This window comes from Ambystoma mexicanum, chromosome 6p (assembly GCF_040938575.1).
Source record: "Ambystoma mexicanum isolate Mex_15411 chromosome 6p, UKY_AmexF1_1, whole genome shotgun sequence".
NCBI lineage: Eukaryota > Metazoa > Chordata > Amphibia > Caudata > Ambystomatidae > Ambystoma > Ambystoma mexicanum.
The window spans coordinates 372,941,686-372,969,637 of record NC_090935.1 but is presented as its reverse complement, the minus strand read 5'-3'; the positions used below and the strand labels follow the sequence as shown (position 1 = coordinate 372,969,637).

The 27,952-nt window shown below is 45.3% G+C and overlaps 1 protein-coding gene across 1 annotated transcript in view; it reads left to right on the top strand.

The window, feature by feature from the left end:
* Positions 1-27,952, top strand: part of NUP155 (nucleoporin 155) — a 1,628,423-nt gene that overhangs the window by 200,778 nt on the left and 1,399,693 nt on the right. Inside the window, exons 10-11 of the mRNA XM_069627148.1 lie at positions 21,383-21,480; positions 24,678-24,830. Coding sequence (XP_069483249.1) covers positions 21,383-21,480; positions 24,678-24,830 — 251 coding nt within the window. The remainder of the gene's footprint in view (positions 1-21,382; positions 21,481-24,677; positions 24,831-27,952) is intronic.

The following is a 27,952-nucleotide window of genomic DNA, read 5'->3' as shown; positions in this document are numbered from 1 at the left end:
TTGACCGGTCATCTAACTCTCCATAAGTGACTCTGGGCACTCCACCTGTCCCTCGACTTGTTCCTTTACCCACAAGTTCTTCAGTGAGCTCTAGTTCTCCAACATGGGGTCTGGACCATGGAGGAAGGAGGGAAGGGGGCAGGGGGGCAAGGGAGGGGGAGAAAATTGACTAGGCAGGGCCTTAAATACCACTGTAACAGGATGGTTGGCCAAAACGTCTGCCCGCCAATCACTCGAGTGGACCGCTGGAAAATGGTCAGATGACCCAACTATACTGGTTGGTTAATAAGACTTACATTCTTACATTCCACCACCCCCCCCAAACACCTTCACTGGAATTCTAAGGGAGAGTCTAGGGACCGTGCGATGAATCCTATGGAGTCAGTACTGATTCCTAGCCTAATATCTCCTCCCATGTGGCCAGGGGAACGCAGCCGCTAACTGATCCTGTACTTGAGGGTGGTATTATGAGGATCACATGGGCGGAGATGGCTGTCAGGGAGTAGTCGTTACCCCATCAGGAGAGAAGCATCCTCTTCCATGTAGAAAAGACTATAATTCCAGAGTTCCTGATGGCATATTGTCATTATTCAAATCCCTTTAGTTGTGAAATTCGTAAAACTCCTCTTTACTAAACATCCTGAACAAAATGCCATTCACACCTTCATATGTGCATTACACCAACATAACCTCTTCTGTCTCTAATTTGAAAGTCCTAGGCACTCCAACCACCATAAAGTCTTAAGTAATAGACGAGGATGAATGAGTCCATGTGGAACGAAAGGAGCATGAAACGCAACATGCAGAAAAGTCAGACTGTTAATTGGCTGTGCAGGGTATTCAAACCTGATGAGGAAGGTCAATGGAGGAAAGGAGAGGAGAGCTGCAGAGCAAACGAATCCAGAAGCGGGACCAACTGCAGAAGGAGAGACGCATAGATGAGCCGTGCTGGGAAAGTGAATCGCTCACAGGAAAACCACCTGGAGGCCTGGTTCACTGGAGAATGGGCAGTTGGTGAGAGAGCAGCAGGATAACCGCTGCAAAGCTCCAAAAGACCGGGTCTTGTGGGGCAACCCTGGTTCCATCGGCGAGGAATTGGGAAGCTGACACTGGAACCAATAGAGGGTCTGTCTGACCGGGAAAGCCTTCCCATAGAAAAAACTTAGCCGCAGCCACACATCAGACCGGTGAGTTGGCACAGAGAAGTTGGGGCTCCCAGGACATGTTTGCAAACAATTGAATAGCTGATTTGAATGCCGACCAAATAGAGTGGAAAAGCGAGGATTGTACAAATCTCCTTAAATGAATTATCAATTTGGGGGAAATTGGAACAAGCATTGTCACGAGCCAAGATATATTAATGAAAAGGTTAACAGAAAGAACTTGTAGAAACCTCAATGTAAACAATGTCAGTGTGGGGGAAGTTGGAATAAGGGGTACCTGAAGTAAGAGGTATAAGCAGTGAAGGAATGTAACTGTATCATACTTGGGAAGAAGGTGAACATTGTAGGAAGACCTGGTGAACAAAGCACATCGTGCAAAGAACTCTTTTTGGAGAAAAATAACTGGCAGAAGAGTATACCAGCTAATCCATAAACCTATGAAAGAAAGACACAGTGAAAGATAATTGGGTAGAGAGTATACCAGGAGATATAAAGATTCAATGGACACATTCCTGGCAGGGAAGCATACCAGGAAACCATCTTTGGAAAAGCAGTGTGAAAGAGACATTTTCCCATCCTGTCAGTTTGTAAGTAGTTGTGAAAAATAGACAATTTTTCTATTCTTTAAAGTTGAAAAGGACTTTTTTTATCTTCCAAACAGTGTTGTGGGAAAAGACATTTCTGAAGAATCATTGTTAGGTAAAGGACACTGTTTACCATCCTGAAGAAAGCGTTTTAATGAAGACTTTCCACCTATTCATAAAGACTCAGACTTTAGCGAACACTTTGGCTATCCTACTTGAAATAATCCAGGGAAAGGGAACCCCTTCTGGATTCCAGGATTATTTGTTGAATTTTCATACTTGTTTTTTTATAGACATTCCATCAAGTGAAATTCAGAACATGCACCTTGCACTTTTTGATTGTTGGAGTGTGAGGGTTAGATATTGTTTGGACACAAGGACTATTTATATAATATTGACAACAAGACTCGGACTGATATTTAGTTGTAGTTTCCTACGTAGGGAAAATCTTTAGGATAGGGATAGAAAGGCCTTTATCTAACCCTTTTGAGTTAATCAAATGTCTGATGTTGAAAACAGTATGTTTTGTCTGCCTCCTTTCCGACCCCTCAGACCTACACTGGTCTAAATCAGTTTGAATCAATATGCAGACTGCATGTGTGATCACAAAGGGCCCACAAGGTCAGAACAGCCATTTGTAGTCTGTGGAGTGCTTGGCCCAAACAAAGGGACCCCAAAAATACAAAATGCCAGAGAGCAGGATTTAAAGAGATATATTGGTACTACAAGGGCTTTCCAAAATGTATATTTGGCTACCAATGCTCTAAAGTGGCTAACACCCCAGATGAAGTAAAAACTAAGATACTGCTGCTAACCCTACTCCCTAAAAGAAATGTAGTGTTCTGATGCTTGTTAATCTGCTTAGAATCACATGCTGTGCATATAGTCCGACATCCAGTGGTCACTGCAGAGTATTGCATCTTGTCTTTCGAGAATCGAAAGGGGACGTCAACATGGGCGTGCCTGTAACACTATCCCTACGCCATGTGTAGTGTACCCAAAATCCCTCACACGTCAAGGTCCCTCAGATTGATTTTTTCCACCCAGCATACTGGTCACCTTATGCGGAGCTTGTCCAGAGTAATTGCTATTGTTTTTCTTCGACCTTTGGTTGTATATATATTGGAGTTATAAATATTACCCTACCGTCTCCTCCATCGATTGCTGTTTCCAGGTCTCCGCCGAAGACGGTTCCACAGATCTTCGACGGACAGTGTTCCGGTTGCGCTACCGACCACGCGGCCGGGCCTTCTGGCTGGCCAACACAGTAGGGAGAGTGGGATCGGGGTGGACATTTCCCTTTCTGAGAATGCTTTTCCCATTCCTCTCTTTGTTCCCTGGGTCTCTTCGTCACTTTCTATTTCCTCAGCTATGGAGAGGACTTCATTTAGGTTTTGTCCGTCTTGTAAGGCCAAATTTCCTTGGAAGGATAAACACCTTAAATGTAATCAGTGTTTGCTCCTTAATCGCAACGAGACAGTTTGTGCGGCTTGCAAGCTTGTACGCCCGAAAACTCAAAGAGCACGCCGTGTTAAGCGGTGGGCGGCCTACGGAATGTCGCAGGCCGAGTCTAGCTCTCCTGCTGCCACAACCGCAGATTGTGACGAGGGGCTGATTGACGAACAAGCCTGCGAATCGGAGGCGATTGACCTCTCGGCGGAGCACTCTAGCTCCGCGTCGTCTGTCCCCGGCCTCGCTCGGCAGGACGCTGGTTCTGCTATTGGGAATGTTCACCCCAGCGACAAAGACACACACGTTTTGCATACTAAAAACACAACCCGAGTGACGTCTTCGATGAAACAGTCGAATTGATCCATTGCGCCAACGGGCACACTGTTAACTTCGGCCTTGCCCGCCGACCGTCTGGTTCGGAAGCGTCTTGCGACTGGTCCCTCAATCAAAGGGCGCTGCCCCAATATTCAGCAATCCGTCAAGACGCATTGGAAGAAAGTGTCCACGGCCGAAAAGCCCTGGTTCCGCTGAAAGTCAACGCGCAACCAGAGGCCCGAACTTTAGACCTTCCCGATTCCGAAGTGATTACCGAAAGCATCGCCAGGATCATTTTGGCAGATTCTCAGAAGCAACGGTCCAAGGATTCATCGAAACCCAAAGACAAACACAGGGATTCATCGAAATACAGAGAGAGGCCGAAGGATTTACTGGAACCTACGGAAAGGCCCACAGACAAACGGAAGGACACGCGTCAACCGTCAGAACCCCGAAAAGATTTTTCGGAGGGCTCTGAAGGGATTTCTTCGATGTTTAAAGAAGAAATCTTGACCTTTGGTGACATAAGATCCACTACAAGAGCCCTTTCCACCCCTAGATCGCTCTGGGATCGCTCTGGTTCATCTGTTTGGACCAGACAAAAATTTGAATGATGCATGGACTGGCTAGCGAGGTTTGTGGAACTCTGAGAAGTCCACACCCAAGAGATCTAGATCCCCCTCTCCCTATGCTTAAGCTGCAGAGGGTCTTTGACCCTACTCAAGATGAAGAGGAATATATTTATGACCTCAAGGAGGAGGAGGCTCAAGATGAAGAATCCTTTGGCAACTCAGGAGGTTCATTAGGACGCCACTGAGGGTTGGGGAGTAGACCCAGACCCCATTGATCCTCGCCTTTGGCAGTCACCTACTCCAACACTGGAATCTGATGCCTTGTGCTTGGACTCCCCTCCAACCACCCCCACTCGACAAGCCTCCCTGGTAGACTATCAAATGGCTTTCAACGCCATATTGAGGAAAGCAGCGGAACATTTCAAAATTGCTACCCAGGAAGCTGTTCTATAGGCTGATTTTGTGGAGGACATTTTAAAAGAAAAACCACCTGCCAGCCAAGCTATTCCTCTACTAAATTCAATCAAGAAGCGATTGGTCCCTTGTTTATTAACGCCTGCACTTACTAGAGCAGTGAATCCTAGGGTAGAAAAAGTTTTCAACCCTCCCCCTCTGACCCCTCTCTACATCAGGGGTCATGCTACTCCAGATTCACTGGTGGTGACAACTACCAGGAAAAGAGCAGGGGTACCCGCTTATCTACTGGGGAGGCACCCCATGACAAGGAGTGTAAGAGACTATACGCTCTGGGGAAAAGGATCACTGCGACGGCGGCTTATTCCACTCGCATCGCAAATACGACCTTTTTGACCAGCTGTGCTGATGCACAATGGGCCAATCTAGAGGAGGGCCTTCAAGATGTCCCTGAACCGCTGTGAGTCCGTCTGCCCTCAACAGTGGCAGAGGCCAGGCAAATTAACCAGAGTATGCTAAAAAAATAATTTGGATGCAGCAGAGCCAGCCGGAAGGTCCTTGGCTCAGGGTACCCTCCTGAAAAGGCATGCATGGCTAAGGAACTCTGGTTTCAAACCAGAAACCCAAGCTTCACTTATAAATAAACCAGTGGAGGAAGGTAATTTATTTGGAAAGGCAGTGGATGAAGCCCTCGAAATTGCAAAGGACACACTTAAGACTCTGGATCACATCACCCAGAGACATTCACAAAGAACGGGGAGCGGGAATAGATGTTCCTTTTGTGGCCAATGTTTCCCTTAAAAATCAATACGGTTCAGGAAATAACTGGTCCTCTCCCCAAGGAACCAGCAGCTACACCACCCGATACCCCACAAGGAGGCAACGACGTGGTAAAAGAAGAGGCCAGAATTCTACCCCTCTAGGCTCCCCGGCCTCATGCCAGAAATGACCCTCACTTCCGGGTCCCCTCCCATGCATCCCCGGTCGGGGACCCGCTAACATCATTTCTTCAAGCAACGTAGGGAATAACTCCAGACCAGTGGGTGTTAGAGACTGTTTCCCACAGGTACTGTATTGAATTCTGCTGGACCCCCCCCAGTTCAGAACACCACGAGCAAGACGCTGGACGCCAGAACATCTGCGCATCCTGCTACAAGAAGTCGAGAACCTGCAGGAAAAGGGCGCAATAAAGGTTGTACCTCTTCTACAGGTAAACTAGGGTATTTATTCAGTGTACTTCCTTGTACACACAAAAAGTTTTCTCACCATGCGCCGTGTACTAGATTTGTGCTCAGCGAACAAATTTGTGAAGCCCCAAATGTTTCGTATGGTCACTCTGCAAGAGGTAATTCCCCTGCTCACACAGGGGGATTACATGGCAACATTGGACATGAAAGATGCATACTTTCATATTTCAATGTTGCTGGCGCACAGAGAATACCTCAGATTCATGATTCAAGACAAGCACTATCAGTTCAAAGTACTACCCTTTGGCATAGTCTCTGCACCAAGGGTATTTACAAAAGTATTGGCAGTGGCAGCAGCAAACCTGCGCAGACAATCCATTTCGGTTTATCCATACCTCGACCATTGGCTCATAACAGGAGACTCCTACGAAACATGTCTGTCAAATACCCAAAGAACAATAGATCTTTTATTCAGCCTGGGATTCTCCATCAACGAGAAGAAATCCAGTCTAGACCCCAGTCGGGTCAAGCAGTTCCTAGGGGCTCTAATTCGAACAAAGTACAGCCTTGTCTTCCCCTCCAACGAGAGGGTCCAAAACATGCTGTTTCAAATCCCTGTAGCCAGTCGAGAGGTGACGGTTCACAAAGCTATGCAACTTTTGGTAATGAAGGCGTCATGCATTTATTTGGTTCCTCATGCACACTTGCGAATGCGTCCAATGCAGGAGTGGCTCAACAGCCAGTGGTGTCAGGCCAGCGGACAATGGGGATGATCTAGTGGTTGTCTCGCCAGCCCTCGTTCTCTCCCTGAGTTGGTGGTCGAGGGAGAACCTCTTGAAGGGGAAATCCTTCACCACCCCCGCAGTAGAGGCCACTCTAACTAGAGACGCATCTCTCACAGGGTGGGGAGCTCACCTTCCTCAACAGACAGCGCACAGAGTTTGGTCGTCAGACATAGCATGGAACTGTTAGCAGTATTCAAAGCACTGAAAGCTTTTCAGACACAACTGCAGGGAAAGACGGTCCTGATCCTCACAGGCAGCACTACAGCCATGTACTATCTGAACAAGCAAGGGGGCACTCTCTCTCCAGGGCTGTCCAAACTGTCCCAGAACATTTGGAAGTGGGCTCTCAAACACATATTCCTGTTGTCGCAACATGTTCCAGGGGAACTCAATCTTCCGGCAGACATACTCAGCAGGGATTTCCCACTACCCTTGGAGTACGAATGGCGATTACACGTAGACATCGTCTCCAACGTTATCGCAGAATGGGGCTTCCCAGAGATCGACCTGTTCACAACTCTGGAGAACGCTCAATGCCAAGATTACGCCTCCAGGTACCCCCAGAACCGTTCCAAGAGGACTCTGGATCACATGGTCAGGGAAATTTGTAGAAGCTTCAGTTAAACATAGTGTTGACTAGACTTTTGGGGTCTCCGTTCGAGCCCATGCATAAAGCAAGTCTCAGATCTCACCTGCAAGACTGCCTTTTTAATAGCCATTACTTCAGTCAGTGATCTACAAGCACTCTCAGTTCTAGAACCCTTTGTTACAGTTCAAAGATAAGGTGGTTCTGCGCACTCACCCTAGTTTTGCGCCTAAATTCATTTAAAAGTTCCATGTGAACCAATCCATAGAACTACCAACTTTCTTTCAGAACCCCTCAAACATGGGAGAAAGAAGCCTGCACACAATGGATGTACGCAGAGCAGTCCTCTTTTACATTCTCCGGCGCTGGCGGCTTCGCCGTGCCTGCTTCTCCCTTGTCTGCATGGGACCAATCCTCCGTGGGTGCTGACCTTTAGGGATGCCAGAAGTGTCTACCTTGCTGCCTGCCGCGCTGTCCCTGCACACCGGACCAACTTGACAGTGACAACCTCTTTTCTTGACTCCCCGGTCTGCTTATCTTCTTCCCTGAGTGTACACTGTCTCGTGGTTCCTCCAGGGCAGGCTTTACCCTTTGTCCAGTCCTTCTTTTCTTTTAACTTGGTTCTTTCGAATCGGCTGTTGAGAACCACTAGAATGGGCAAAATGGTTCTGGTAGGTATTCTGAAATGCTCCACGCCTCCTCCTTGTCACAGTACTGATCAGATTATGATGATGTGACTCACTAGAGAGCTTTCTCGTCTCTGTACTCTACAGAAGTACATGGCATAGGAGGGATAGGGTGAAGAGGGAGCAGGTGAAGGAGAGCTGGGGTGTTACAGTGATACCGCGTTCTCCCAATCTGGTTGTCGCATGTCCCGCATGGGGTTTCCCCTCCAATGAGATCCACCCGCAGGGGGACTGTTGGGTAGGTGACTGAAAATCCACAGTATATCCGGATCTGGTCCTACAAATGCAACAGGCTCTTTACAGCATCAGTTCTGCTCAAATGAGTAAACATGCTGCAATCCAGAACATTCTGACAGAATTGAGTGTAGGAACAGGATCTCCTATAGATATCCCATACATTCAGATGGTGGCCTAAGCATGCCTACCAATCGCAAAAAGGGGCTTTAAAAGGTTTTGCCCCCAAGCTGGACTGTCTCCACGCAATATGTAATTGCCATCTCTGAGGCCCGGGATTGGTCTAAATCAGCCCAAAACCACTCTAGAAGGTTTGGGCTGAGTCTCAAGGAAATCCTCAGCGTTCACCTTGGATCAATGCAGGAGTTTCAGGAGCTTCTTTCTTTTTCACTGATGTCCCCCCTTTTCTCTATCTTCCTTCTTTTCCTTGAAGAGATAAGGTCTGTCTCAGATGGCTGCCACAGTGCCAGTCAGTGTTTAAACAGAACTGGCAGATGTACCGCCACAGGTAAGACTTTCAGGGCGAAAAGCCAGAGTTGGCAGAACCCTGCCCCCCCCCCCCCCAGTTGTCAGTAGTTCTTTGGATGTGTGTCCTTGATGTCATGGTAGAGGAACCAATACTTGAGTATCAGCTGAATTCTTTAGGTAAAAAAATGTATGAAGGGAGAGTAAACAGGGTTACTTGAATAATGCAGGAGGAGACTGGAGGAAAAATGAAACTAGGAATCCAACGGAGAGCAAGACAAAACAGGAAGAGTGAGTAGAAGCGCCCGAGCAGAGCCCGGAAGGCAGAAACAGGAGGCGAAACAAAGAACAAGCGTTAGACCCACTGATAGCAGGGTTGCAATGTCAAGCACTGATCAGCCCGCATGAAGGATACGGGGAGCAAACGGCCTTCTTGGAAAAGACTACACTGCTAAAAGCAGTTTGACCATTCCGCGTAATGGCACACCCGAGTGAGCCGTCTCCATCTTTGCCATAGCGACCAGCGCTGTGTCATGACATGAGTGTGAGCCCATGTGTGCACGGCAGCCATTTTTGGTCTGCCTCATTTTCCAAAATAAAGCAATGCACAAGAAACAAAATGGCCTAGAGCAGGCCTTTAAAAATATATTGGGGGGGAGTTGACTAAATGGAGGGTAGGCGGGAAGGACTATCCGCAGTGTGATCCAGTGAAGTGGGTCTGTCTCTCCATGAAAGTGAGGAGTCCCCTGTGCCGTGAAGAAGCCGAGACCCCTGCCTGGGGCTGTTAGATGTCGGCCGTCATTGAAAGCTCCCAGTGAAGTATCATTGAAGAGGACTTTCTTAAGTGTGGGCATGGGATTGGAGCTCAATTGACGACCTAGCATAATTCACTGTGAAATATTGAGGCTAATCCAAGTTGCTCCATTCCGTTCTATGGGTCACAGCTCTTGTTTAGGAATTTTGCCTCCTTTGTGTAATGGAAGCAAAATGCAGCGGCTGGATATTGGAACACTATAGAACTGCATAGCGAAAGTCAATCCTTAGTTTACTTCATCCCCATCTCTGGAAGAACTGAGTTTGGTGTGGCAGAGGAAGGTAGGTGGAAAACTGTCGGGCAAGAATAAGAAAAAAACTAAAACCAGCTGATTATGACTTTGTTGTGGTCTGTAATCTGACCAGCAGGTCCCAGAACTTTCTCACTTTCAAGAGACACTGGGATGGCAGCATTGGAGCGGATTTAAAAATCTATGTCCTGACTAGAGGAGAAGTTTGATAAAGTGACCAAAAAATTGGTGCATCTTGAAACTAGAACCTTAACACTGGAGCGGAAAACATCTGAGTTGGAGCAACAGGATTCCCAAGTGGTCACTAAAGTGAAACAAATGTGAAAGGATTTCAGAGCGTCTATGAAAGGTAATAGAGCAATGGAAAATAGACTTCAATATCTGGAGAATGCAGTGAGGGCCAAATCCGACTTAATGGCCTCCCTCAGGGAGTGGAAGGGGTTGAGCCAATTACTTTAGCTTCAAATTGCTTGCTGGAATTGCTGGATGTTGAGCCGGAGAAGGATTCAGTATTTATCTATAAATGTTATAGAATCAAATGCGTGCTACTGGCAAGCTTTTGGATCCTGAGGTAGGTTCAACACCCATTCTCAAGCTGTCTGCTGCATGGAACAAGGAGAGAGAGTCCTGAAACGGCAAAGGGCTCTCTAGAGTACCAACATCACAGGGTTCTCATCTTCTCAGATTTGGCACCAGTAACTGAGGGGCGGCGGGGTGGGTGGGAGAGAGCAAGGAGAAAATGTAATACTCGAGTATTGTCTTGTGTGAGCTTTGAAAGCAGGGATGCTTCCACCAGGCAAGCTAAGTGTCACTTGGAAAGATAAGAGTATTTCTGATGTTTGTTAATCTGCTTAGAATCACATGCTGTGCATAGGTCCGACATCCAGTGGTCACTGCGGAGTATTGCATTTTGTTTTTCGTAGTCGAAAAGGGGACGTCGACAAGGCGTGTCTGTAACACTATCCCTATAGTGACGTGCATTGTACCCACAATCCCTCACGCGTCGAGGTCCCTCAGATTGTTTTTTTCCGCCCAGTTTCTGGTCGCCTTTCGCGGAGCTCCTAGAGAGACATTGCTAATACTTGCCACGGACCTCGGTCCTTTGTTATACTTAATAGATTATTAACGATCCCTCCCCTCGACGTTAGCTGTGAAGCTGTTTCTCCGCCAAACAGATTTTCGACGGAGAGGAAGAGCGGAGGAGATCCTTCGGCGCTGCCGAACACGTGGCCTGGCCTCGACGGCCAACATACAGTAGGGAGAGTGGGGGTTCGAACTTTTATCTTCTCTTTGAGAATGTCTTTCTTTCTCCCCTTTCTTTCCCTTGGGGTTGTTATCGCCAGCTATTATTGCCTCAGCTATGGAGAGGACACCTTTTAAGTTCTGCCCACGCTGCAGGGGCAAATATACTTGGAAGGATAAGCACAAGCTCTGTAATCGTTGCTTGCCCCTCGATCACAAAGAGGACAGCTGCGCAGCCTACAAGCTCTTGAAACCTAGAACCCTTAAAGAACGAAGGGTTAAAAGGTGGGCGGACTACGCGATGTCGAAGTCAGTTTCCTCACCCGCTGCCGCTATTACTGAAAGTGACGAGGAGGGCGATAACTCGACGTCCGTTACGGAAGTCATGAACCCCCAGAAGGAGCGTTCCCGCTCCTCGACGTCCGTCCCCGGCCCCGACGGGCTCGGCTCACGCCCTGCTTATGGGGATGAACACCCCGGCACATAAACCCCATATGGCTAAACATACAACCCACGGCTCTTCTTCGTGGAGAACGAAGGATCCATCAGCGCCGAAGGGGACGCAGGGCACTCCGGCGTCTACCGCAGACCGTAAAGGTCTCAAGCCCCACCCGCAAACGCAGCCGCGACCAGCGATTGGGCTTTCATCTAACACGGGCGCTACCCCAAAAACATCCGACGTAACGCTCCATAGAGCGGCCGTCGAGGTACAACGCGCAACGCACACAACGTCGACACCAGAGCCCTCGACTGACAAACTTGTTGTCGAGAGCCTAGCGAGAATTGTCTCCGAAGACAAACGTGCGCGGACGACGAAACAAACGTCGAATACCGCGACGAAAAAGCACAAAGGTAGCCAAGAACTGCCCCTTTCATCTAAGGACGCTTCTGAACTACCGGAGGGCTTTTCAGAAGGAGACGATAACCTCTCGTCGACGTTGTGGGAGCGTTCGAAGCGGTTCGTAGATGAAAACACAGATTTCCCCCCTCTAGACTATTCAGGGGTACCCCATGAGACCCTTGAAAGAGTCCATTCTTGCATGGAGAAAATGGAAAGGTTTCTAGGAAACCAAGACCCACCCACTCACAAAAGACAAAGAGAATGGCCCCAGGATGACCCTAGAGTCAGGATTCCTAGGCTGGTTCCCCCTTCCAAAGATGTATATGACCTCACTGAGGAGGAGCAATACCTTCAGGAAGATGAGGAGTGTTTGGGTGGGCAAGAAGAAGAACTTGAGGAAGAGGGGTTCGAAGAAGATCCTTACACTAATTTCGAAGAGGATACAGCTACATCGCAGCCCTGGCAATCCCCGTCAGTGCAGCCGTGGCAATCCCCATCAGTGCACTCAGACCCTGATGCCTTTCACACTTCTCCTCTCAAGGATTCACATATTGGGAACTCCTCTCCCATAGATGACCAACCTTCCCTCAATGCACTATTGCGCAAGGCAGCAGCGCATTTTGAGCTTGACACAGGGGAAACTCTTCCAGACATAGACTTTGTAGAAAGAGTTATTAAAGAAAAAGCCCCTGTTAGCCAGTCTATTCCACTCCTGGCTTCTATTAAGAGAAGAATTTCTCCTTCCCTTTCTAATCCAGCTTTAGTAAGAGGGGTCAACCCTAGAATAGAAAAGCTCTTCAGCCCTTCATCCTCTGACCCTTTATACATCAGAGGACACTCTATTCCGGACTCCCTTGTAGTTACCAACACAAGGAAAAGAGCAGGGGTACCACTATCCACTAGTGAAGCACCACCTGACAAAGAAGGCAAGAAGCTGTACGCACTTGGGAAGAGAATCACGACCTCCGCCGCCTTCTCTACTAGAATTGCTAATAACAACTCCATATTAGCTAGCTACGCAGATGCACAGTGGAGCAAGCTGCGCAGCGAGGCAGAGGACGCACCTGAACCCCTGCGGTCACGTCTGCTAACTGTAATATTAGAGGGAACACTTGTAAACCAGGGCATCGTTAAGAACTACCTAGATGCCGCTGAGACTGCTGGCCGATCCCTGGTTCAGGGAATACTTCTCAAACGACACGTTTGGCTACGCAATTCAGGTTTTAAACCCGAAACCCAAGCCTCCCTCATAAATAAACCCATAGAACAGACGCATCTGTTTGGGAAGGCAGTTGATGAGGCACTAGAACATGCTAAGAAAGAGTTTGATACCATCAAGACTCTTGATCAAATATCTAGACCCCCTAACAGGCGAGGCTATGGTAATAGACGCTCCTTTCGTGGCCAAAGACAGCAGCAAAACCAACAACAATGTTACTCTGCTACCAACTGGCCCTCTAACCAGGGTAACACCCAGTTCAGTCAAAGAGGCCAACGGCGTGGCAGAGGAAGAGGTTGTGGCTCCAGCCCCAGAGGTTCCACGCCCAATACCAGCAAATGACCCGAAGATTCGGGTCCCCTCCCATGCATCACCGGTCGGGGCCGGCTAACATCGTTCCTATCAGCATGGGAGGGAATATCGTCAGACCGATGGGTATTATCAACCATAACCCACGGATACTGCATAGAATACAACGGTTAGCCGAAGTACAAACCCCCACGAAACCAACGCAAATCACCGGAGCACCTCACCATTCTTTTACAAGAAGTAAAAGAACTGCTGAAAAAAGAAGCAATAGAACCTGTCCCCCTATCTCAGGTAACAGAAGGTATTTATTCAGTGTACTTCCTTGTACCCAAAAAGGACTTAACCATGCGCCCTGTATTAGATCTGTGCCCAGCGAACAACTTTGTCAAAGCCCAAAAGTTTCGTATGGTGACCTTGCAGGAAGTAATCCCACTGTTATCACAGGGGGATTACATGACAACGCTAGACATGAAAGATGCATACTTTCATATTTTGATGTTGCCAGCACACAGAAAATACCTCAGGTTCAAGATAGAGAACAAACACTACCAATTCAGAGTTCTACCCTTCGGGATAGCTTCTGCTCCAAGAGTATTCACAAAAGTACTGGCAGTAGCAGCGGCCCACCTGCGAAGGCTATCCATCCCAATATACCCTTACCTCGACGACTGGCTCATAACCGGGGATTCTTACGAAACATGCTTCTCCAATACCCAAAAGACCGTAAACCTTTTGTACCAACTGGGCTTCTCCATCAACGAAAAGAAGTCCAGCTTAGAACCCAGCCAAACCAAACAATTTTTAGGGGCTCTAATTCAAACAAAGGACGGCCTAGTCTTCCCCTCCAACGAGAGGGTCCAAAACATGCTGTTTCAGATCCCCCATTATGTAACAGGTCGGGAGGTGACGGTACGCAAAGCTATGCGCTTGCTAGGGATGATGGCGTCATGTATTTATTTGGTACCTCACGCGCGTCTGCGCATGCGCCCAATGCAGGAGTGGCTCAACAGCCAGTGGTGTCAGGCCAGCGGACAATGGGACGATCTAGTGGTGGTCTCGCAGGCCTTAGTTCTTTCGCTGAGGTGGTGGACAAAAGAAAACCTGCTAATAGGGAAGACTTTTGCCACACCCGCGGTAGAAGCCACTATAACCACAGACGCATCCCTCACAGGATGGGGGGCTCACCTATCCCAGCAGACTGCTCACGGAGCGTGGACTCCGAGCTTAGCATCCAAACATATAAACCTGCTGGAACTTCTAGCAGTGTTCAAGGCACTGAAAGCCTTTCAGAAACACCTGCAAGGAAAGACACTGATGGTCCTCACAGACAGCACCACAGCCATGTACTACCTCAACAAACAAGGGGGCACTCACTCTCCAGGACTGTCCAAACTGTCCCAGAATATATGGAAGTGGGCTCTCAGACACAACATGTTTCTACTATCGCAACATGTACCAGGGGAACTCAATCTGCTAGCAGACAAGCTCAGCAGAGACTTCCCACTGCCCGAAGAGTACGAATGGCAATTGCACGAAAACATCGTCTTAGACGTCTTCACGCAATGGGGATTTCCGGAAATAGACCTGTTCGCAACTATGGAAAACTCACAATGCCAAAGTTACGCCTCCAGGTACCCCCAGAACCAATCCAAGGGGAACGGTCTGTCGATTCAATGGTCAGGGAAATTTGTTTACGCCTTTCCCCCGACTCCCCTTCTCAACAAAGTGGTGCACAAGATGCACCAGGAGCAGGTTACCATGATACTAGTGGCCCCAATGTGGGCCCGGCAACCTTGGTTCGCTCACTTGATGGAGATGTCCCTATCTCCCCCAGTGAAACTTCCCTGCCCATACAACATGCTGTCACAAGACAAGGGCAAGACACTGCACCCATGCCCTCAGACCATGAACTTAGCAGCCTGGCTCCTGAGATCGTAGAATTTGGCCATTTACAACTCCCTAAGAGATGTATGGACATCCTCAGGGAAGCCAGAAAACCAAATACTCGCCACTGCTATGCTAGCAAATGGAAAAGATTTGTCATCTGGTGTACAAATAGGAGCATCAACCCAATTGACTGCTCTCCTACTGACATTGTCCTATACTTGACCCATTTACTGGATTCAGGTCTAGTGTTCAATTCTATTAAAGTCCACCTAGCGGCACTTTCTGCATACACCACTTCCCAACTTAAAGTGTCGTGGTGGAAGATACCAGTTATCAAAGCCTTCATGGAAGGGGTAAAAAGAATACACCCTCCAATAGCTAACCCAGCTCCCGGATGGGACTTAAATGTGGTACTTTCTAGACTCATGGGCCCCCCTTTCGAACCCATGCACAAAGCAACTCTTAAAGACCTCACTCTTAAGACTGCTTTCCTGATAGCTATCACCTCCATTAGGAGAGTAAGTGAACTACAGGCTCTTTCTGTACTAGACCCCTTCGTAACAGTTCACAAAGATAAAGTGGTTCTACGCACACACCCAAGGTTTGCACCAAAATTCATCTCAAAATTTCATGTAAACCAGTCTATAGATCTACCAACGTTCTTTCAAAACCCTTCCAGCTTGGGAGAAAAAAGTCTGCATACACTAGATGTACGCAGAGCAGTCATGTTCTACATGGAAAGAACCAGACCACTGAGAAAGACTAATCAGTTCTTTGTCTCTGTGACAGCAGGAAGAGAAGGAGATGCAGTTTCAAAGTCCACTATATCTAGATGGATTGTTCTATGCATCACTCTCTGTTACACTCTTGCTAAGAGAGAACTACCCTTCAAGCCAAGAGCACATTCCACTCGAGGCACTGGGGCTTCCATAGCATTCATTGCAAATGTTCCCCTTGAGTCCATCGGCAAAGCGGCAACCTGGAGTTCTGTGCACACCTTTACAAAACACTACTGTCTAGATAAACACTCTAGATCTGACTCCCAGGTGGGTCAGGCAGTATAAAGACATCTTTTCTCTACTGTTCCTTCTCATAACCCACCGCCAACTCCGGGTACTGCTCGCTAGTCTATGCACAGCATGTGATTCTAAGCAGATTAACAAACATCAGAAGACAATGCATTACTTACCGTAAAAGCATTTCTGATGGTTGTATCTGCTTAGATTCACGTGCGCCCACCCTTCCTCCCCGCTCGGATGGAAGGAACATAGACACCTTTTTTTATATATTCTCTCTTTTCTGTACTCGCTCACGTCTAGAAGGCTCCCTCAGGGCAGAAAAATACAAACAGAGGGACCTCGACGCGTGAGGGATTGTGGGTACAATGCACGTCACTATAGGGATAGTGTTACAGACACGCCTTGTCGACGTCCCCTTTTCGACTACGAAAAACAAAATGCAATACTCCGCAGTGACCACTGGATGTCGGACCTATGCACAGCATGTGAATCTAAGCAGATACAACCATCAGAAATGCTTTTACGGTAAGTAATGCATTGTCATATCTTGGGACTCTGAAGGATCTGTGGAGCAGGTATAATCGATCCTGGAAGGAGCTGCGATGACCAAGAAAGGAAGGGAATTGGATCTAGTGAATACCCATTTGTAACATTTTGTAGCAGGTGGAAAGTTCAATCTTTGTTTACCTACTGCGAGGGGTCAGAAATGCAAGGCGGACAACTTGATAAAGGTTTTTCACAAGAAGCCATTTTATTAACTTAAAAAGGCGTGATAAACACCTCGCTTTCCCTAACGTGGGTTTCTCTACCTTTGAAACGAAGACTGAAGGAAAACACTCTGCTTTCAAAGTTATCCGTGCCTCACACTTATACATACAACAAAAACATTTAGTTTTTAGATGGCTGTTCAGATTTAACAAAATAATAATTAGAACCAAATATTTTGATCACCAAGGTCGGATCCCCTTCCCCAGGATCAAGGCAGAACTTCCAACAAGTTCCAATGAATAAAGTTCACTCCAATAATCACGTTCTATTTAAACAAGTAACGAAAGTGGGAGGTGGGCACAACTGATTACCTTGAATGGTAACTTAAATGTTATCTCGAATAGTTAAATTAGCGAAATTTCAGAGGAGCTGACTAGTTAAGGAGATCCAGAGACACCTGGCTCCAAACAACGGGGGGAAAAAAAGAAACTGGATGGAAACCATACAGTTAGCCAGTCACTCTCATACTGTTCCCCTTGCGGGATTACCAATGGACATTAGAAAGGTAAATCAAAGAGATATTTTCTTATTAGTTATTCAGAATATGTGCTGAAATTGATGTTTAAGTTTCAAACAAACAAGTCCTGAAATTTATTGGTGCAAAAGATAGATTTAATATCCAACAGTGGGGGATACCATCTGTTGCCTCATTGAAGGGAGAGCTCTTAAGCCAATGCATTTCGTAGTGAGAAACTTCATCAGGGCGAAGCCCTAAAAGATATTGTAAAACACAAATCAAACATTTAACAATTTCAACAGTATTAGCATGTAGATAAACATGTAGCCAATATGTATTAGGAGTGTGATAAAGATATACAAAGCATATTGTGGATGTGCTGGGGTAAGAAGGAAACAAAACATAATGTCTGATTACAATAAGAAAAAATTATGTTGAATTAATGGTACCCAAGAACATGAATGTAAAGGTACCTTTGTGATACGATCAGGCAATTGGGTCCAGTGATCTCTCAAGCGAGAGATAAATGTGTAAATGCACTCAGTTCACGTGCTAAAAACAAGCAGAAAGTGAGGTCAAAACGTAAATGTGTGTGAAATGCACACATCAGTCTGAATCAGACAGGTTACAGTAAGAAGTTAAAACTACACGCAGTGCAATACTGTACCTGATGTTAGCAGAACTGTGCAATGTACACTTGATTCCACGTGCGTAAATTTAATCAAAAGTGAAATCAAAACATAGGTTTTTTTTAAATGCACGAGGGCTACTAATTAAGAGGAAAAAGAAACCAGCCATTGGGTATTTTGTAACATTCTCTTATCTCCTTTCTTTTCATTTTTATTGACATGGTATATTTAGTTTATTCCTAATTGAAGGGAGAAGAGTGAATTGTTCGAAGACATTTTAAATAGAGTTGTAAATTCATAATAAATGTAAAATGAGATAGGATTTCAATTTTTTTTTAAAGTTTGCAATAAACTATAAAAAAAGACTTCTATTGACAAATACAATTACTGCAAACTTCTTTATATACAACAATGTTTTCACCAGGATGGTTTTACCACTGTTTATCAAACCCATTAGTGTCCTTACTTTCTTTCCACCACAACACAGTACTTCAAGGTCTTCTTCTTGGTGCACTAATGTGCCAGGACTACCACTAACAATCCCTTTCCTGGTGTTCTTGCCCGCCAGGATAATTCTCCTAACATTACTACAAGTTCTCTGCGGTGTGGTTTATTTTGAACATCAATAAAGTGTTTGACTTTAAAGAACATTACAATTCACAACAACGTCTATAAGGATATAACATCCATTGGTGCCATTTGTTCCACTGATTGATTGGCCACATGCAGTGCAGGTTGTGTTCCTCTCCCCCTTGACACTCCACAAGGAGGGCCTCTTTCCTGCCACCTTTGTTTCCACTATCACACCAGGTAATTGCTGGTAATATCTTTTATTTAAGATTCTCTCTCCAAGAAAGCTTGTTTTCCCTTTTTATTTTCAATGGCTGTTTTGTGGCTTGGGCAATGCTGGTTTTTATCGCCTTCTCTTTACTTTGCCAATGGTGGTTAAACTTTGAGTGTAATGTTGTCTCCTTTTTTTCTTTGGCAACGTTAGTTACAGCCTTTATGAAATAGCGTAATTCTCTTTACTATGATAGTGGTTGTTATAAACTTTATTCTCTCGTTTACTCTCAACATAAGTATTGGGCCAAAAACACTTTCATTAGTTTGGTATTCCAAACATGCATGTGCAGCCAGTGGTATACCACAGAGAGCCCTGGGGTAAACTGTCAAAGGCCAAATCACCAGTGTGTGTCTGCGCACCTGCGTATCCCGCTACTGCTGCCACTACTTCTTTGGGTGTTGGATTTGGAGCTTCTGAAAGCTCTGGTTGCAGTTCGATGGTACATGCCTTCCCGCACAGGAGTCCTCATTGTTTCTCTCACTGTCTAATGCTCACCTGCCACTGGAGCCAGGCACAAGGTGTGGAGAGCACATATCTCCCACGGGATAATCTGCAACAGCAGCGCTTCCTGCTGCGTGACTTCTGCAATTTGGGCTTCTCCTTCTTACGGCTCTCTCAGAACCATCAACCGTTACTGACACAGCAGTGGTCGCAGCGTCCTTGGTCTCTGCCCCTGCTGCATACACAGCCGCTTATGTCTTTTGCTGCTACTACTGCTACTACACCCTCTCCTGCACCTTAGGGGGCTTTAAACAGTCTACATTTTCACTCGGGAGTAGGCCGTCAGGAACACTAGACTGCATACTGCTGTTCCGTGCCTCTGAGCCTCCCTTTCTTGTCCCAGTACCTATGACATTCTGGGACTTAAAGTCCCCAAAATTCTAATTTTCTTTTTTATCACAGGTTCCGTTTCAACTTTACCTGACTCCCTCGGTTTGTAAAACATACGTCTAGATATGATGCGATACGTTATTTATAACGTTCTTAATACCCAGAGGTTAAGCGGGGATAAGGGTTTTAAAGACATTTATGATTGTTTCTTAATGTCAGAACTCAACCCACAGGGGAAACCACATTTTTCAGAAGTAATGATATTGATGGTCTGATCCTTAAATGTTGTATTCTTATACTGATCGTAAGGGTTTTCATTACTAACATTTTGAGTATCTTAGGGAAGCAGAGCCTTACTCTGACAGCATGCCATTAGATATTCTGGCATTATGGATATCTCACCCTCTGAGGAAAAGGAGTAGTGGGACTCTCCTAGCGGAGACCTCTTATTCCTTAGGGGGCCTTCTCCTCCCAGGTGATCCACCTGGCTAATACCACCTCCAGCGTTAGGATCAGGGAGCGGATCAGGGAGCGGGGATTCTGTGAGGACTGTGCAGGATTCGTCAAATTACTCACTTTTTTCGGTTCTCCGGCTGTACGGTGCCCCAGATAAGGATTATCGGTGTTAGGGGAGGGGGACGATAAACGAAATTTGCTGCCTTTGTTCTGTGTAGCTGTTTGTGGTCGGCACACACAAAATGTTTTAGCCCACAGGCATATACCAGTAATACAGATAATAAATGGGGCTTATGTGGGTGCTGCAAAGGTAATAAAATAGAACCTCTGCTGGATTGTTAAGGAATTGAGAACTCCATAGTCACAATATATAACCGGTGATGTTGGGGCTCGATCTCGAGGCGCTGAAGTAACTGACTTTAAGAGAGCCGACCGAGATTTGTCATTTGATGTTGCGTCCACATGGACTGCTTTTTGTTGCAAAGAAATATAGTGTGACCTCCACTGCCCTGATTTACATTTCTTTTTCTTAGTAGCTTTACTCCCCCCCAATACAAAGAGGACTATCGGAGAGTCTGCAGGTCTCAGTTGTTTGATGGATTATTTGTTGTCTGTATTGCTTGGGCCCTCGCATGGCGTGGACTTGGCCATGTTTTGTTTTGCATTTGAAACAGCAATAAAAAAGAAATTAACACGAAAAAACATTAGTAACCAATGGCTACCAAAACGTTATATTGGGCTTATAAAGGGGTAAATGGGCTTGCCCCAATGGTGAAGCCAAAACTATAGTACAGCTGCCAACAGCTTACTCTCTAAAATTAATATGTTGGTATAATCGCCCAAGGTCAAGAATGGGGTGCTTGGATACCACCCCTGTTTTAGGAGCATGTGCTACCATGGGCCCACGTACAAAAAAGGGTTGCAGGTGACTTCCTTACAAGTCCCTCTGATCAAAAAAGAGGTCTCCAAGAACCTCCACACATGAAATTCCTCCCAACACATCTCAAATGCCTACATTTGGGAAACCTATCACCAAAAGAGCTATGATTAATACCAAACCAGGACTTTAACCAAAAGTCTGTAAAATAGCCACAAAATCTGTGTACTCGTACAAGAGGCTGTCCATTTGTCGGCATTGGGAGCTGATTTTTAACACTTTGGCATACAGTTTTTTTTCTACAAACTACTCTCAAATGTATTTTTCTGTGATAGACTTGATTTGGTTTTGTATTACATTTTCAGACTATTAGATGTAAAGATTTAAAATATTATGCATATTCACATAGCCTATAGCACCAAATATAGCTGACATTTGTAAAATGGATTGCTTTATGAAGTTGAATTGATTTTGATTTTTGTATTTGTTTACACAGGACAATAGATCGTACTGTTTTTAAACCTATCATTCAGATAGCCGTCATTGAAAAATCAGAATCCATAGATTGCCAGTTGTTGGCTGTCACACAATCCGGTAAGAAATGAAAACCCTTGCTTTGGCAGATTTTATATGAATTCTATAGATAGTGCAAAGTCGCCTTGGACCAAAGTTGTTTGTGTTGTGAACACTGTGTGAACCTTGATCCATGTATTTATAACATCTATGCTTGTATACATATTATTTCTTTGAATCTTCTCTTCAATATAGTGAAACTCGTTGACCATATCTACCAATTGAACCTCTTGAAATGTCTTCAGCATCATTCTCTTTGCATCAGCCACTAATATATGCTGTTAGGCATTCAGAGATTCTTGTTGCATTCACTAACCTCTGCAGTCCTACGCATAGAATGTTACATAAGAACTGTATCAGTGCAGGTGCTCTAGCGCTTTGGATGGTGTTGGGAAAGCTTTTCTTTTTGCTCCTTTCTTTGGGACACCCTTTCTTTTTGCTTTGTTTGGTCTTCTGACCTGACTTTTTGGAGAGAAGTAAATCCTTTTGCTTTACTTTGTCTTTTTTGCTCATTCTTACGTGGAAAGGGATTAGTCCCCAAGACTATCCGTACTGAGATACTTTCTCTTCAAGGGAATTTCTTGTGTTCTTATAATTGCCCACATAAGCCTAAAGTGAAGTCTGGTTAGGATACTTTGTATCTTTATAACTTATTCTGTACTGGCTTATCGGTTACTTTTAGAATGTGCCTAGGATTTGCTGGTGGCAGCGGATATATTTCTACTCTGTGTTATAGTTTTTACTTGTGCACGATTGCATTTACTGTAAAGAGCTCCTAAAGGTGACTGGCACCCTATGGTGGCCGTGCCTCAAGGTTTTTGTTCAGGCTTTGGCCATATACTTTGGCCGCATTCCTACCTTCTCTGGTCGGGAAATGCAATTTATGAAATGGCCTTTCCCAGGGAAAGCTGCTACTTTCGAGGGCAAAGGGACGGTTTGTGTGCGAGTCCGCATTGGGACTCTGGTCCCAGTTCACATCAAAGTGCCTGAATGTCTGTTCGACAGATGTAGTGTATAGCCACTGCCAGTTTGAATGGTGTGGATCCTTGCCATTGGTGGACCTGGACGAGCTTCCAGTCCAGATTATGTATAAAATGACTCCTCCTGCTGTTCATAGTTGGAGCCAAGTCCTCTACAAAGAAGAGCATCATGTTGATGACCTGAGGACGACCCCAGCAGCTAACCAGCACAAACACCATTGAAGCCCTGGTCCGCTGCTGGATCTAAAGAGGCTCATGTCGGTGCTTTCACGCCTGGACCAATGGAAACAGCCAGTCTAGACACCTGCTTCAGGATCTGTGCCACCTGAATCTTCTGAAGTGTCCCTGGACTAACCAGTAGACTGCTGCGGATCTTCAACGTATACAAAACCTCTGTTCCTGTATTTTCAGCTTTCTTGACCCAACAGAATATGTGCAGTACCTTCTCCTTTGCTCCTTCCTGAAAGATCGCCCTGAGCCACCGTACAGTGGTGACTCTTTTTGCAGTCTTTCTTGCATCGTAGAGGTGTCCTGAGGTCACTTGCTCTAAAGAAAGTATTTTCCTTTTATTCATTTGGGTGTTCAGCTGTAATGTGTTTGGAACCAACACCCAAGCACTTTGACCAACCGAAACGAAATCCTGCGTCCGAAATTGTACGCTGCACCTGCGTCCACATGCTCTTCGTCGACCAGACCAAGCACAGAAGACTGTGTCCCCAAACAGATTCTAGATTCTCAGCTTTGGCCTCTAGAGAAATCAGAATTAAGAGAAGGCTGTGTAAATTAACAAACCTGTTATTGTCCGGAGCTCCTCCTTTTCTTTAGGGCTAGATGGACGTAAAGTCCTGTGCCTAAACCCTTTCCTGTCTTTGGTTCATGGAGGCATGGCGAAGGATCACTTCCTAGGCCTATCCTAGTGATTGGGATTGAGTTGGGTCACTTACCCAACCTTCCTTTTTGACTTTTCTATCATAACCACTGGCATCATCCAAATCTCTTAATAAATCTACCATAAAAGTGTATCTTGGGAAATGATAACTTTAGTGCGCAAGACCGCAGACCACCTTAGGGTTGGACTCATTAAGGGTTAGGGGAGCTTTTCTGTGGTTATTCTGTCTTTTCTGAATTCCATGCATACAAGGACTTACCGGTGTTGCACTGGTTATTGAAGTAGATGTTCTTTCTTCTCCTTAAGGTCTACGTGTATATCTGTTTGATAGTTATAGTGTGAGAATGTTTGACTATGTTTTACTTGCTTCGTGTGTATTTTAAAGGCCTAATAAATCATTGTATATTTTCTTACTTACCACTCAACTGGAATTTTTGTTGCTCTGTGGGGATTCATTGTAAGCCTAGACCACTTCCACAGCCCTCCTGAGACTAAGCCTAGCTGCTCTGCTACATTACCATGATTGGGTTTTGCTAGTCCCTAGTCTCTCCCTGTTCTCCATAATAGACTGGCCTCCCAAAATACACCTTTATGGTTGTTTTTGGAAACCTTCATCGTTCTTCTTTTTAATTTGTAGCTCCAAGTTCCCCCTTACTCTGCAGGTTACCCTGCATTTCAGCATCATCTGACTTCCTCCAAGTTCGATTTTTCTGTGTAGCATAGCAGACACTTGTGCTTTGTTCTTGGGACATGTTTTACTACAAGTAGCTTTATCAGAAATCCACTGGATTTTCACCATCTCTCTAGCAATGTTCATTATATACCTTTTATCCAGGTTGAAAAAGAAAGCCCTAGTCTAATTTCTATCTGACACGTAAAATGTTCAGGTGGGAAGGACCACTTGGAAATGTGTCATCTCTGTGCTTCCATAAGCTGTATTTAGCTAGTGCTTCCAAAAAAATAAAATTAAATACAAAATAAAAAATTCCACTAATGTTACTGTTTTTAAGGCTAAGAGACAAAAGATTAGCTGTGTTGTAATTTCTAATTCTTTTGTTATGGGTTCTTACTTTGATCCTTGATTCTGTAGATTGAAAACAACTCTGGCAGGCCAGCAGTGGTCTCTGGTGTCAAAGACAAATTATGCCTCGAAATTGGACTCTTGTGTTTCATTAGCTTTATTTGTTCTTTCACTACGCGATTGGCCACAGGTTGGCTCAGCCAGAGATCTCTTCAGTAGCTTGATGGGGGATGCCTTTTTAAAAATCTAGCCGTAATTAAAATTGTGAGTATTCCTCGTCTTCGTATTTCTTTTCACCATATGTCATCTCTTTCTTGTCTTTATTTAGGTGTGCGGATGTACTTTAGCACTGTGTCATTTAAGCACCCTGATGCTCGTCCCTGCATGCTGGCATTGGTCAGCATTCGTTTACCTCCAGGATTTTCTGCATCTTCTACAGTGGAAAAACCATCAAAGGTGCACAAAGCTCTTTATAGCAAAGGTGAGGCGAAAGATTGCAACACGGGATCATTGAAAGTCTGCCTTGGTTTTGTATGATTAGATGCCAGCAAGATAACACGTAGTGAGTGACCTGAAGCATCTATTTGTGGTGTAACCTTACAATGCCCCTTGTATGTTTAAATGCTACTTTAAGAGTGAGCAAAATGCGATGGAAAAGTTGACGGCTCTGGTTAACGATTACATGTGGTCCTTTAGGGTGGAATGGGGTCCAGTGATTGGTAAATGGGGCTGTGAAGTCCACTAGAGGCCTGGGGATGGTTGAGCAAGGGCTGGTTGGGGGAGGATTGGGGAGATGTACAGTGAAGCTGGAGGGAAAGGGGTATGAGCCGATTCTTAATCGGGGGGGGGGGGGGCTTTATGCTATAGTGAGCAAGGTGTCCGGGGAATATAGGATCACTACCCTGTGCCTATAGCCGCCATGTGGTTGGAGTTTTGTGTCTGGTTCTGTTATGATATGGCATTTATAACGCGCCTATACACAAGTGTTGATCTTTCCTGCGAGATCTACTTGCCTGAAATCACCACGTTATGTTGGGGAGGGTAGGGGGTGGCTGGAAGAGGATGTTTTTGTTTGCCGAGATGTGGAGATGTATGTTTTGATATATGTTCCCTTAAATGTTTAATGTAAATGAAAGTTAAAGTGATCAAAAGTAAATAGACAGCGTTGGTAAACTAAATGATTTGTAATATTTAAATAACATGTTAGTCTTCATAAGTTAAGTATTTTAATGGCAGCTTAGTTAAACTGTTACATGTTTTTTTATCATAGTTTTATTCCGCAGATTCATATAGAGAACAAACCTTTCAACATATTCATAAACCATTATCTTACAAGTTAAGTCACTACTCCTTTATAGTCCCCATTAGTAGTCTCTGTTGGCTCCGCAGGTTTTACCTTTTCAAACTCTCCCACCCAACAACCTCCCCCCCCCCCACACGCTCCGCCTTCTCCTTCCCCCTCCCCAACTTATTCGGTTCCGATCTTGCTTGCTATTGGGAATAGTCAGATATTTTATTCCAACTAGTTCATTCTTATTCCTTTTTTACTAAGTGTCAGCATTTCTGAGTATCCTGGCTCTGAAATAGTGTGGTTCCTTGTCCTTTACCATTTCTCGAAAAGGTTACCAAATTGCCAGAAACTCGAGTTATCTACGAGCTTGCAATGCACAGATCTTCTTCATTGCCAAAATTCCCCATATTTTAATCCACCACCACACAATTATTGTATCTTGCTCCGTTTTCCATCCCTGGGCTAAAGTCAATCTTGCAGCTGAGAGCAAGTGCGTAATTCCTGTGCCTTGTGCCCCTTTGCCGCATATATGCTTTCAGCTATCGACCCCAGCAGAATGACTTTCGGGTCATATGGGATCACAGTTCCCGTCATCTCTTTAATATGTCCCAGAACTTCCTTCCAGAATATCTGTGCCTTTGGGCGGTCCACCACATGTGGAAGAAGTCCCATATTTCCCCACATTTCCTGCAACAGAACGGTGAGTATCTAGCATTTATCTTATGCAGTCTGGAGGGAGGCATATACCACCGGTAACAGATTTTATAGGCCGATTCTTTGATTGCCGTACATCTAGAGCTTTAATGGGCTCTTTCCCATATCCTTCCCCACTCCTCCACCGAAATAGTGTCCCCAAGGTCCTTTTCCCAGCTCGTCTTGTATTGCAATGGATTTCTGGCAGGTCCCTATCCAGTAACTTATAGAGCCTAGAGATTCCCCTTCTCGTTGCACCCTCCTGTAGGGATAATTCGAGACTTAATAGGGGTCTATTGGCAGCACTTCTGACAATTGGGTAAAACTGTTACATGTTTAACATGAGTAGGCATTTGGTATCATGTAAAGGTAAATGGTTTCTCTCTAAGAAAGTGAACACATTTTCCAATGTTATACTGTTCTCTTTCAGTTGTTAAAAAGGATGTTGTAGAAAAATGTCTGTCCATAAAAGAAAGTGTCTGGTCTAAAATAAAATTGCATTGTTTCTTCCTTGTATACTTCTGAAGATGGAATGTTCAGAATGGAGTCAATACTGGTAGTTTTCAATAGGTTTTATTTGTTTTTGATAAAGAAATTAAAGCCTTTCACGGCACTGCTACATGCAGCGTCCACAATTGTCTCAACCTACCGGATCAAACTATACATACAATCAACCTCCTCTCGCTTCCTCCCAACTCCCCTCCCCTTTTTTGCCTATGGTCCTCTCACCGCCACATCCCTTTCATGTCTGAAACCCCTCATCCCATCTATGCGGGTCCCTTCCCACCGCCTCTCTCCTGGCTCCCCCGTGAAACAAGGTTTGTAATAAGCCTTCACATTCCGTGATTCCCATTGTGGATTCCCCTGACTACCTCCAACCCCCCCTTCCAAGCCGCTGTTTCAACCAACGCCCGTTTCCTCAAGTCCCGCCACCACTCTTCCACAGCTGGGCCCCTAGGGGACTTCCATGCCATGGTAATTCTGTGTTTGGCTAAGAATACACACCAGATCCTTCAATTTACTAATATGCCTGGCTCTCTTGTGGCGCGATAAGCGACCCAGCAGGCATGCCCCAGGGAAAGAACATCTAATCACGTTTTTTTTTGGCATATGCGGATGATGTAGCGCTGTTAGATAACATTCGTCTAGGTTTCCAATGTTTAGTAAATGCTCTTGAAGAGTATGCCAAAGAAAGTGACTTGGTGATCAATCCTAATATATCGAACATAATTATGTTTGGAAAACAACTCAAAAGACATCTAACCTTTATTGTCTCTTGATAAGTCATTCTAATGTAGAAAAGTGTTAAATATCTAGGATTCACTCTACACTCTAACCACTCTGTGCAGGATTTGAAGGTGGAACTCGAGAATTTTTTTTTAATCATTTTATGTGCCAAATGAAAAAACGACTCCACTAATTCTGTATATTCTCCTTCATGCTGCTTATTAATTACTATAAGGGCAAGATCGTTCTGTCCATATTATATGGCATAGAGTGTAACCCCTGTGCAAAAAGCATTAATTGGGACAGGCTTGAAGGATGTTTGTGGAAAAAGGTACTATCCTTACCCTCTTCTCTACCTATTTCAAAGTTGCGCTATGAATTGGGCCTGTATT